At 43.4% G+C, this 12189-nt stretch overlaps 1 protein-coding gene across 1 annotated transcript; it reads right to left on the reverse strand.

The window, feature by feature from the left end:
• Window positions 1–260: 260 nt before the first annotated feature.
• Window positions 261–11961, reverse strand: arid6 (AT-rich interaction domain 6). The gene is made up of 6 exons (XM_079525338.1): window positions 11812–11961; window positions 7247–7374; window positions 6400–6452; window positions 5132–5229; window positions 4153–4372; window positions 261–1681 (listed from the first exon to the last, which is right to left on the reverse strand). The coding sequence occupies exons 2-6, from the start codon at window positions 7371–7373 to the stop codon at window positions 266–268; spliced, it is 1914 nt and encodes a 637-aa protein (XP_079381464.1). The 5' UTR covers window position 7374; window positions 11812–11961; the 3' UTR covers window positions 261–265.
• Window positions 11962–12189: the final 228 nt, after the last annotated feature.

Raw genomic sequence — 12189 nt, forward strand, 5'->3', positions numbered from 1 at the left:
AAATAAAACGATGTAAAATGATTGTAAACATTTGAAAACAAACAAACAAATATTAGAAATTTTATAAATAAAAATAAAAATAATTAAGAAGTAGGCCTAGTGAAAATAGCTGATCTATAAGCTTGCGGCGTGAAGTGACACGTTGTGCGCCACTAGTTTGGGTCCCAGGCAAACGTCTGATCTCTCTTTTGGGTCTCGCCCTGAAAAGTTTTGCAACCACTGCCAGTGTTACAGTATATGTATATTAACGCCTCAGGTGTGAAAGTCATGGTGAGGTCGAGATGATTCTCTTCAGCTTCATTAACTCTTCGTTGGTGAGGTGTAGCACCGCTGAAGCCGGGCCATTCTCTGATCTCTCTTGTTGCGTGCTCTCATTGTAGGCTGGGGGGGATCTGGGGCCCCCGAAGTCATGCTCGCCGATGAGGGGGCTAGAGTGGACTTTCATTTGAACGGGGTGAGCCTGCTGGCGCTCCCTGTCGTGCGGATGCCAGCCGTTGGCGGCTTTGAAGTTGTAAGGCTTGCTGCTGACATCCTGCCGATCCCAGGGATAAACCCCGTGGCTCGGTGCGTCTTTGGGAAATGCGCCCAGCGGCGACTGTCTGTAGCTGGAAAAATGGTTGGGGACTCTGGCGTAAGGATGACTGGCGGGCGCGGGGTTCGGCACACTCCTCTGCTTCCGGCTCAGATCTTCAATCGCCGAGCTGCAGCTGTCCTTGTCGCTAGGGTGAGTGTGAACGTTCATGTTGGCGGGAAACGGATCCGAGCTGTACCACGGCCTGCCTCTGCTGTCCGCCTCTTGAGCAGGAGTAGACGTAGGAAGCTGAGAAGCCCCGTGCATGGTGGCAGAGGCAGAGGGCCTGCAGTGCCTAAAGAAGTCTTGCAGGAGAGACAGCGGTATTTGGATTTCCATCTTGCCATTGTCATTGTCTCTCGGGGGGCTGGGCAGTACGTGCCTGTCACTGGTGTGTGTCCTTGAGCTCGCTTTGGGACTCTGCTCGGTCTCTTTACCTGGCCAGACTTTAAATTGTGTCTTTGGCGAGGAGCACGGAGCGTGGGCCATCGCAGCGTCCTGTCCCTTGCAGCTCATCGGCGGCATGGGAGAGTTCGGGGCCGACGGACACGCGGAGATGCCGGAGGGTGCCGAGGAGAGGGACGTGAGGTTGATGACATCGGCCATATCGCCATTCGGGGAGAACGACGAATGTGCCGTGAACGAGGAGGAGGAGCACTTCCCCAGGTCGTCCTCTTTGTCCTGCGTCTCACATTTCGTGACCCCTTTCGGAGGGTACAGAGGAGAGGGTTTGTTCAAAAACTTGGGCGTCTTGCTGGACGGAGGGGACATGAAGGACGACGCGGCGTTGAGGTTGGCGTCTGGGTTGGATCCCTTCACGCTGAGGTTCAGCGGCTCGGCCAAGCCGGACGAAGACTTGTACTGCTCCGCCAGGTAGCGTAGCTGCTCCAGCGGATGCTTGGCTCTCTCTTGCGGGATCGGAGGGGAGGGATCGTACGGGAGCTCGGCGGGGCGAGGGACCGGAGAACCGTGTGATGCCTGCAGCGCCGATGCAGGCGATAAGGGGACGTAAGGAGGCAGGACTGGCTGGCCCGGGTGGAAGTAGTGAGGGTAGTGGTGGCCCGGCAGAGGAACCACCCTCAGATGAGAGTCTGACGGGAAGCGAGGGTTCTATAGCAAAAAAAGAACAAAAGGTGGACATTCAGAAGCAGATCTATTTGAGTGATTCTCAAGCTTTTTAAATTCAAGGACCCTCGGTTTGATATAGGCATCAGGCAACAGAGCACCATTTGATAATTTTTATTGCAGACTCGGACCCTAATCTACACTATAAAGTTTTACTCCGAGAGTGTACCCTTACGGGTCCATTGTGGTTCCATGTGTGCACCCTCAAAGTTACAGGGGACCCCTGGTGGTCCTGAGACCCAGAGGTTGAGAAAGAGTGATCTATTTCATATCGTATGTCAGGTGGTAACTTAATATTCCCTTTTCTTTTCGCTCTCTGGTAACAAGGCTCTCAAGGTTAGGTTATTGCATTGTTTTCTTAACCCTAAACCTATTTTTTTGGTTTAATTTTGACCTTTAATTTCTTCCTTTTTACTGAATTCATATGTCCTTCTATAATGTGTTTATTTAGTTTATAATGCTTTATGTAAAGTGCAGACTTGCTGTTGAACTGCGCTATGTACGTAAATAAACTATACCCTTGCCTTGCCTTAATGGATACAGTACAGAGCGTCACAGTCCCGCCCCCTTTCATGACATCGCCAGGCCCAGGAAATAATTCTCAAATGCATTTTTCCCATAGACATTTCAAAAAGTATTTATTCAAAAAGTATTTATTTAAAGACCTTATAAGCGTCGTACGAAGCCAACTCGAGTTGTGACAAATCATGACAACAAACACAATATTTTGTACCAAACAAATAATTACAAAACAACAAAAAAGGTGTTGTAACCTGCCGTTTTTTTCTTCTTTCTAATTCTTTGTTCGGCCCAAAAAAAATTTGTGTGTCATGATTTGTCACGACAAGAGTTGGCTTTGTACGAGGCTTAAAAGGTCTTTAAATAAATACTTTTTGAAAAGTCTGAGGAAAGTGAACGGGGAATCATTTCCTGGGCCCTGGTAGGGGACTGCGACACTCCTAATAATAATAATAATAAGTAATAGTCCTATACCATTACATATGCCCTCAGGCAAAAGGAAGCAGGGCTCAGGTAGCTAAAATATATAGTCAGTCAAACATTGGAGGAAGTGACAGGTTACTGCCGAGACCCATTATTATTATTTTATTACAGCTTTTATTACCTCGTTGTTGTTGTCACCGTCGGAGGTGCGTCAGGCAGCAATATTGTTGTTCACGTGTGAAGAGGTCTTTTAGAATGACAAGCGCAATTATGTAAGCAAGCAGTAAAAAAGCACGTGTCCTTATGGAACTATGGAACTTGAAAAAGAAAATATACCGGTGTGTATATATAATATTTATTATTATATATATATTATATATATATATAATATATATATATATATATATATATATATATATACCAGCTAGAGTGTCTGCCTTGAGGCTGGGAGGTCAGGGTTCGATCCCCGGCTGCGTCATACCAAAGGGACCCAGTGCCTCCCTGCTTGGCACTCGGCATCAAGGGTTGGATTGGGGGTAAATCCCTGCGACATACTAGTGTCATGTCCATGGGCACATTTCCTTATAATGGTGACTCAACCAGGCAATTAACTCCCTTTTCTGTGGAAGTTCTTGACGTTCGACATCCCAGTAACTGACAACATTGACGCGATATCATATGTCACCATTTACTGCATTGTTTCTCAACTTTCCTACATTACTAAATGCATGGTCAGGGACCACATGCAATACCTTCACGGACCACCAGTGGTCCACGGACCACCTGTTGAAAACCCTTTAGCCATTGAAAAATAGCAGATCTACAAGCTCATAGCGTGGCACTGAGTGCCGCGCTACGAGCTTGTAGATCTGCTATTTTTGAAAAATCGTGAAAATGTGGCGCAAATCTTTGAATATATATATATTCTTTCAGAGCCAAAGTTTTTAACTCAAATCTTTGCTTCTGGAGAGTCCCTGGAACAACATATTTTCAGATGGGGGTCGGAAGCCTATTTCATATAATTTTGGGGGGGTCCTTGACATGAAATATTGAGAACCACTGATATAGAAACAGGAGGTTTTTCAGAAAATTGTCATGATTTAGAAGATATTTGTTTAATTTCGACGTCAGACCTAATTGGTTTTAATGGGTTTAAAGCATACACCGACACCACGGCGCGTAATCAGCGCCTCCGCCCACCCCCGGGGGAAGTTGTGATTTGCTCTTGTTTACTGCAATGCAATTTGCGGCATTTTAAAAACAATATTGAGCAGAGTAGCGATTATCAAACGTATTTGCAATGCCATACGTTGAAAGATCTGTTGCCCGTGGACAAGGCACGCTACCTCCGCAAGTTAGATAGCATCGGCATAGATGTTTGTCCGTATGTGATTAAGGATTGGACCAAGTTGCATTGGCAGCCATAGAATATTCTTACCCCAGGCTAAAACCGAATGTGACGTTTTTGGGCGTTCCTGTCTAGCGTGGTGTCAGTGTATGGTATTAATATTTACCCGGTGCAGCAGGAAGGGCCTGCGTTTGGCTGCTCTCTGGCCGTCGTCCTCATGGCATCCTCCTCCGTACAGGAAGGCCTTGGACGGATGAGGATGAGGATGAGGATGAGGATGATGTGGATGATGGTGAGGATGATGTGGATGATGGTGGTGGTGATGCTGTGGCAACGCGTTCATCAGCTCTCCTCCCTTGACGTGACATTCATATGGCAACAGCAGCCTTCATGCGGGGAAGAGGAAGAAAATTACAATTTACAGTTAATCAAATCAATCAAGTATATTATTTTTTGAGCGGTGCTAACCGTTCCAGTGTGTGGCATCGTGTGTATGTCTATTTATTCCCCCCTTTAATAGTGATACATTTTTAATATACTGTCTTAATAGAGGGTATGCGCGTGACATCATCATACCCGGAAGTTATGTCGGAACGCCTTCTGGCCTTCACAGCACATACAGTACATCCAAACAGAAAAGTCCTATCTGATTGCATTACACGACCTTAAACAACTTTTGCCACTCACTTTGCTACTCGATTTGCCACTCACTTTATGTGCACGCATATCCTCTATACATAAAATAAGGTTAACATTTTTAACGTGCACTTCATTTTGTTTGGGACCCTCTCGGAATCCCCTCAAGGACGTCGACCCCACTCTGAGAACAAGTGGCTTATGTGATGCAAGCTTGATATACAAGCTTGTATATCAGCAATGTTTTGGGGGCGTCCAACGCCATCGCAGGGCGGGGTAGAGGCCTACATAAATGAAGCATGAGCTCAGACCACACGTACTTATCCATCGCAGGGCGGGGTAGAGGCCTACATAAATGAAGCATGAGCTCAGACCACACGTACTTCTCCATCGCAGGGCGGGGTAGAGGCCTACATAAATGAAGCATGAGCTCAGACCACACGTACTTCTCCATCGCAGGGCGGGGTAGAGGCCTACATAAATGAAGCATGAGTTCAGACCACACGTACTTCTCATAGTGTCTGCGGGTGCAGGTTGCTGCGCTTGTGCTGCGAGGGTTCCCCCCCAACGTGTTGTACACCTGCTTCCACATCTGCTGAGCCGTCACCTGGGAGGAGTGGAGAGTACATGTACTTATAGTTATGTTACACCTGGTAATGAACATCGCGCCTGTCACAGACATGCGCAGAGCAAGTTCAGTCAAGGTATATGAAATGGGGGTAAGGTCACCAACGTCATTTTCGCTATCACGCAATTCCAGAAGGCAGATTCGTCGCACCATGGGAGCCAAACTACACCCGTAAGTTCGGCAGAATGCACTGGAGTCAATGAGAGCTCAGTGACCAGCTCATGAACAAACACTATTTTTTGAATGACTGAGATCTTTTGTAAAGTAATCGCTTCTGGCAGATAACAGAAGACCTTTAACACATTATTGTCTGCTGTGTTGCTTTTTGTAATTTTATAGAGGTATCTAAAGAGCAAAAAGTACGTTTCTGAACGTGCCAAGTATCGCGAGACTGTCCACCGTTTCCTGTCTGGCAGCCAAATCTCATGATACCCCCGGAACAGAAACAATACCTGCTGCTGTTTAAATCCTCAAATAAAATGATGTATACTGTGCACTCTGTGCACATCGAAAAGCAAGTGATTAGAAAACAAACTGTGATATGTCTTCTTTTATATTCCCATGAATGGCGCAGCACAGTCACGTGACCATGCTTCTTGCTGCTTGCTTGCTTGCTTGCTGCTGCACACTGATACTGCTGCGCTGCTGTCTGCTTAAACATTTGCTGCTCACCCTCCTCCACCCCAGCTACCACCTGTCTCACCCTCCTCCACCCCAGCTACCACCTGTCTCACCCTCCTCCACCCCAGCTACCACCTGTCTCACCCTCCTCCACCCCAGCTACCACCTGTGGTTTTGGATCTGCTGTTTAGGTACGGGGGATTCGGAGTCCCTATGGTTGGGACTGATGCGCTTGATCTCAGTACCTAAAAAGCAGATCCAATTCATCACCAAACCATAACAAATGTATTGCTCATTTTATATTCAATAAATATATATTCCATCCATTCATCAGTAATGCCACAGACGAAAAACAGTCTAAGTCCACACTATTGATCCATAATGTATAAATGATAAATAAGGGTTCAGGACAACGAGGCCTTTTCGTGGAGGGGTCAGAATTAAATTTGGACTTAGACTGTTCTTCGTCTGTGGTACTCAGTTGTCCTGACTGAAACTTATTACTGGCTTATAGGTATAGAGTTTTACCTGATGATATCCACCCAAGTCTTTCACGGTCTTGTACATCACATACAAATCAACTGAAAACATAAAAAGGAAAGATACAATTAGGACGACAACAACATTTTCCAAGGTTTTAAAGAACAGAAAAAAAACATCATTAAAATATTAACGTTATATTGTCTGGTTTTTCTTCTTCTCATGGCCACTCCGGGGATCCGTAGAGAAGTGATCATTTTGGAAGTGGGATGTATTTCAACACAGTCTGGAAGAGGCATACCTTTACCACGGTGCTAAAGTACCAACGTCTTAAGGATGCTATAGGTTTACATTACAGCCTGGTTACAAATGTAAACTGCTTGTGTTCATATTTGGAATCCTGTCTACTGTCCAAGAATCAGTCATGGGAGGCCTGCAGATTGCAGGAATGCCACCATTATGTTCAGTGTCTGTGATAATTGCTATAGTCGCCACATGGAGGAGACGGTGCTGTCCTCTATACGCCAAATATATCCTGAAACACTTGTTGTTGAGTTCTCCAAGCTTGTGTAACTACTGTTGTTTGTGTTCAAGAATGTCTTGAATGTGAATGCAAATAAAGATATAGGCCCTTATTTATCAACGCGGTGTACGCCCAAATTTGGGCGTACACCGCGTTGAAAAATGAGGGCCTAAGTGTGTGTGCGTGCGTGCGTCTGTGTGTGTGCGTACTCTGTTTGAACCCCAGGTGAGGGATCATCTCTATGTGTGTGTGCGTGCGTCACGTGTGTGTGTGTGTGCGTACTCTGTTTGAAGCCCAGGTGAGGGATCCTCTGTGTGTGTGTGTGTGTGTGTGTGTGTGTGTGTGTGTCTGTGTGTCTGTGTGTGTGCATACTCTGTTTGAAGCCCAGGTGAGGGATCCTCTCTATGGGCGTGTCTCTGTTCTTCATGTAGAGGTAGAGGTTCTTCAGGAAGGTGTCCTCACTTAGGTCCTCACGCTCCTGCACCTCCCCATGGGCCATGCTGAGACACACACACACACACACACACACACACACACACACACACACACACACACACACACACACACACACACACAGAGATTGATTGATTGATTGATTTCGTAATTGAATAATGCATATTGTTGCTGTCGGGACAGAAAGCCTGTAAATTAACGCCCTACGTCGTCATCATACACAAGACAAACTTTTAACACATAGCGGCTCAAAAATAGCAGATCTACAAGCTCATGCAAGTGTTGCATTGCGGCCTGTTCTGAGCTTGTGGATCTGATATTTTCGCTGTATCTGAAAATTATTTGAAACTAGTCAAGTCTGTCAGTGTTATCTTTCTATTTCGGAAAATGTGTCTTGGGGAAAAAAAAAATATATATACGGATGCTAGATTGAAAGTGGATAAACACATTTATATTGCCCCTGTATAAGCCTATCTCACAGAATTTCCCCGCCCCCTTAATACGCCCCCTTTCGGGGTTAGTGGTGATAGTGTGACGTCACTCCATAGACGCTACATGTTAACAGAGGTAATTTAAGAAGTCTACAACTTTTGTTTTCTCAAGGTAAGGTTTGTTCTATCTGTTCGAGCTGATTTACCATCTTGTTTGCTTCATAATAATATTGGTCTGTCACATTTTTACATTAGAAAATGTACTTAGATTCTCCAGAGAAAAAAACGTGTAAATGCTAATGTTAAATGACACCACTATTTACCGGAAGTGGGCGTGGAAAGCGGGCTGTGAGATAGGCCTATTCTGGAAACTAACGATATAATGTTTTCCCTAGAATTCAATTTGTATACAGTATATTGCAATAATAATGTGTGGTTATCTTGTCACACATGACTCATAGCACTGCAGTGTGCCTCCGCGCATCACTTGCTGTGTTCAAAGGTCACAGGTCACACATAATGTACTGTTCCATTTGACGCAAAACACAAAAACACATAATCCATTTCACCCCAACTATACAAACTCTAGATCAAACGTATACAGTCCCATACATACATACACAACTCTCATCAAACATGACAATCCCAGTAACAATGACTCAGTCCATTGTTGAACGACGACGGTTGTCAAACAAAAATAAGCTTTTAACAATATATGACACGTCAGCTCATTCCTCTGCATGTGATGTCAGCCTTGTCGTCGGTATAAAGCATGCCATTGATGCAACGCTCCAACACCGTGCACATATCAATGCAGCCACTGTTACACTTCCATTCGTACACCTCTAGGAATGTTGACCGTCTACTACATCAATACTTGTATAGGAGAAATGCACTGCGTGGCAAATATTCAAGACTCCAAGGATCCAAATCAGTGTTGATTTCGTCGACTAAAAACTATGACTAAAAAAATGTTCGACTACCCTTTTTCACTGACGAAAACTAAATGGAAACTAAATTAAAAAGTAAGCTATGATGACTAAAATAAAGACTAAATATATTGACAATTTCGTCAACGAATAAAAACTAGACTAAAATGTTAGGAAGGGACTAGTGGACAATACATCCAGTATAAGTCATTGTACACTTGGTTGCATGCTGAAAATAGCTGATCTACACGCTTAAAATCAGCCATTACGACGGCATCAAGGCCCACCAAAATACATTTTAGTCGACCGTAGATTTAGTCGACTAAAATCTCATGACATTTAGTCGACTAAAACTAGACTAACACTAAAACATTCCAGGGGACTAAAATGTGACTAAAACTAAATGAAAACTATTCAAAAGACTATGAATAAAACTAAAATCTAATTTTGCTGCCAAAAACAACACTGATCCAAATGTACACCAGTGGTTCTCAATCTGTGGGTCCCCACATGATCTTTTTTTAAACTTTATATTATATAAAAACTGGGGGACCTTTTTAAATACCTAAAAAAAAAAAGAAAGAAAGAAAAGAAAATGACCATTGTGGCATCAAAAGTATAAATCTGTTTAAACTGGTCAAACATTATGGACAAAGTGTCAAATAATATAAGAAAGAGGCTATTTACATCATATTTATCTGTCCCAACTCTTACATTCCAAGTGCTTATCGGGGTGATCATAATTATTATTTTGACACAAAGACATTAGCAGACAAAATTGCAACTGATAAATGGGTACTACTCCGTCCTTATCAGATGAAATTGACAGACAGCCCACCTGAACTTAACTTTCTTCTTTTAACCAATATATTACACCACCTAATTAAATGGTAACTGTTTCTCTCCTCTACCCACCCGTACGGCCGTCCATGGAAAGTATAGGTGTTAAAATCTACAAGCTGCCAGGGGGGCCTTTGTCCAAGGCTGTGGCTGCCCACTGCTCCTCATAGGATGGGTTTAAATACTGCCCACTGCTCCTCATAGGATGGGTTTAAATACTGCCCACTGCTCCTCATAGGATGGGTTTAAATACAAAGGAGGAATTGTGGGAGGGTGGCAGTGGTTCAGGTGGAAGGTAGAGCGGCCGCTTGCTTGGGAATCGGAAGGTTCCTGGTTTTATCCCTGGGGGAGTGTTCCGGGGTGGGTGTCCCGGGGTGGGTGTCCCTGCATGGGTGGGTGTCCCGGGGTGGGTGGCCCTGCATGGGTGGGTGTCCCGGGGTGGGTGGCCCTGGGTGGGTATCCTTGCATGGGTGGGTATACCACTGAGTCAAGTGTAGCCTACTTGAGCAAGACACTGAACCCATAACTGCTCCATTATGAGCCTTAATAGGGTAAGACCACTTTTGAGGAGGTTTGGGTTGTGTGGTCACCTTGTAACTCCAAATGTGGACAAGAAATTAAAAACAATTGCTCCAGTCATTAGAAATTGATAATTCAAAATATGCTCCTCATTGATTTACATTGTACGCTGAAACAGCTCTCAAAGTCACTCTTTTAGTACGTAAACAAACACAAACAAAGTTGATTCAGACAATATAGACTCATCACCAAAGCTCATGTGGTTTTATTTATTTTTAATAAAAATGTTAACTTCCTGTTGATTTTACAATTTAAGATCTGGATCCAGATCCACGGATCCAGTCCGGGTTATCTTCCTCATAAAAATGGACAAATCAACAGGAAGTTAACATTTTTATAGAAAAATAAAAAATACCACGTTTTGGTGATGCTCTATATTGTCTGAATCAGCTTTTGTTTGTGTTTGTTTACGTACTAAAAGAGTGACTTTGAGAGCTGTTTCAGCATATAATGTAAATCAATGATGGGACATATTTTGAATTATCAATTTCTAATCACCGGAGCAATTATTTTGTATTTCTTGTCCACATTTGGAGTTACATCATGGCAAGGTAACAACACAACCCAAACCTCTACACAAGTCGTCTTACCCTTTAACTCTGCTGTTGTTGTATGACTGTAACTGCGCAAAAAGCTTGGAATACGGATATGTATATTACAGGAAACTCCTGTTAAACTTTCCAACAAACTCCCATAAACTCCCGAATTGTCCCATCACACCTGTATATTACCGTATATTACATGTATATGCTGCTAAACTTGAGGTTTACGGGGAAAATACAGTTCCCGTAATTGCCCGTTAACTCCTCTTTTCACGCAGTATAATGCACTTTGGATAAAGGCGTTATAATATGAATGCACCATTTACCATTCAAATGTGCAAATGATCAATAAATCAAATGTACAAACAATAGTGACCGAGGTGTGCTGAACATATTCTATCTGAGTACATCTTCCATAAATCCTTAATTCCTATCAGAGAACGTCTCCCATCACAGCCCTTGAATTGCAGCACGCAGGTCATACGGTATTCTCAATACCTTTTATATAGTATCTGTGTGGCTATAACATTATTAATTGTTATAATGTTATAATAGTGTAAACGTCTGATCACATCACATTCAATTGAAGCACAACTATTTTCTATGTGACGTGAATGTTACTCAGTGACGGAATGTAACTAAATACATTTTCTATAATATTGTTCTTAAGTACAACTTTGAGGGGTTTTAGTTGAGTTTTAGTTTACCTGGGTATGTTTACTATATGTTCATTTATTTCTGAATGCTTTATTCTTCTACTCCACTACACCTCAAATATTGTATTCTTCTGCATTGTGGTATTGCTGCTTTTACTTAAAAAGCTGCACTATGTAACTTTTCTCTACCCCGGGATTTGAACCCGTTTTTTTTACCATAGATTATTTACCAATAATAGAGCACGCTTGCTCAGGGGATAAATCTTGACCATCAGGTCAGAATTCATGTCTAGATTCCGTGTCTAGGTGAGACATGACCTTTGACACGATCTACATAATATGTCTCAAAGAGCAGGGAAACAAAATACAACCAAAACCAGCAATTGTATAAAGTTATATTCAATTATACAGACTCTACCAACATGAATATACAACAATTGTCACATTAAAAAAGTGACATATAGTGCCACTTACAAGAGCTATACTCCATCCAGTGATGCTACTCACCCGTCTCTCCTGTGACAGGGTGACAGTCGATATTAAAGTGTCAAAGAGCTGAAGGATTATAGCGTTGAAATTAACCAGTGGGGTAGACTCGAGCACCGTGCACAAACACACTGCTATACGCGACGCTGTGACAGTGACAGTCACACGCTCTCTCTCTCGTCCTGGACCGGTCGGTGACACGCCACAGTGACATCGTGGTGCCACTGCCAGCGGGGGTGTATATACTCCAAATTCTTCCTTCCTAGGAGTCTAAAGTCAGACCAGTTCAACCTGTCCACGAGCCCGTGCCAAAACCTTTGTATCGGAATATTCCACATAGACTCTGTCATAGAGCAATTTGTATTTGTAAATCCTTTTATTTAGTCCTTTTTGATATTA

This window comes from Electrona antarctica (assembly GCF_951216825.1).
Source record: "Electrona antarctica genome assembly, chromosome: 16".
In the NCBI taxonomy this organism is placed as follows: domain Eukaryota; kingdom Metazoa; phylum Chordata; class Actinopteri; order Myctophiformes; family Myctophidae; genus Electrona; species Electrona antarctica.

Bases quoted from the DNA above. Each gene is read 5' to 3' on its own strand.
- arid6 (XM_079525338.1), bottom strand. From the start codon at position 7,373: ATGGCCCATGGGGAGGTGCAGGAGCGTGAGGACCTAAGTGAGGACACC. The intron at 4,373-5,131 runs GTACGTGTGGTC...CCCCGCATGAAG, and splicing joins ACCCGCAGACACTATGAGAA to GCTGCTGTTGCCATATGAAT. The intron at 1,682-4,152 runs GTAAATATTAAT...TTTTTGCTATAG, and splicing joins GGCCCTTCCTGCTGCACCGG to AACCCTCGCTTCCCGTCAGA.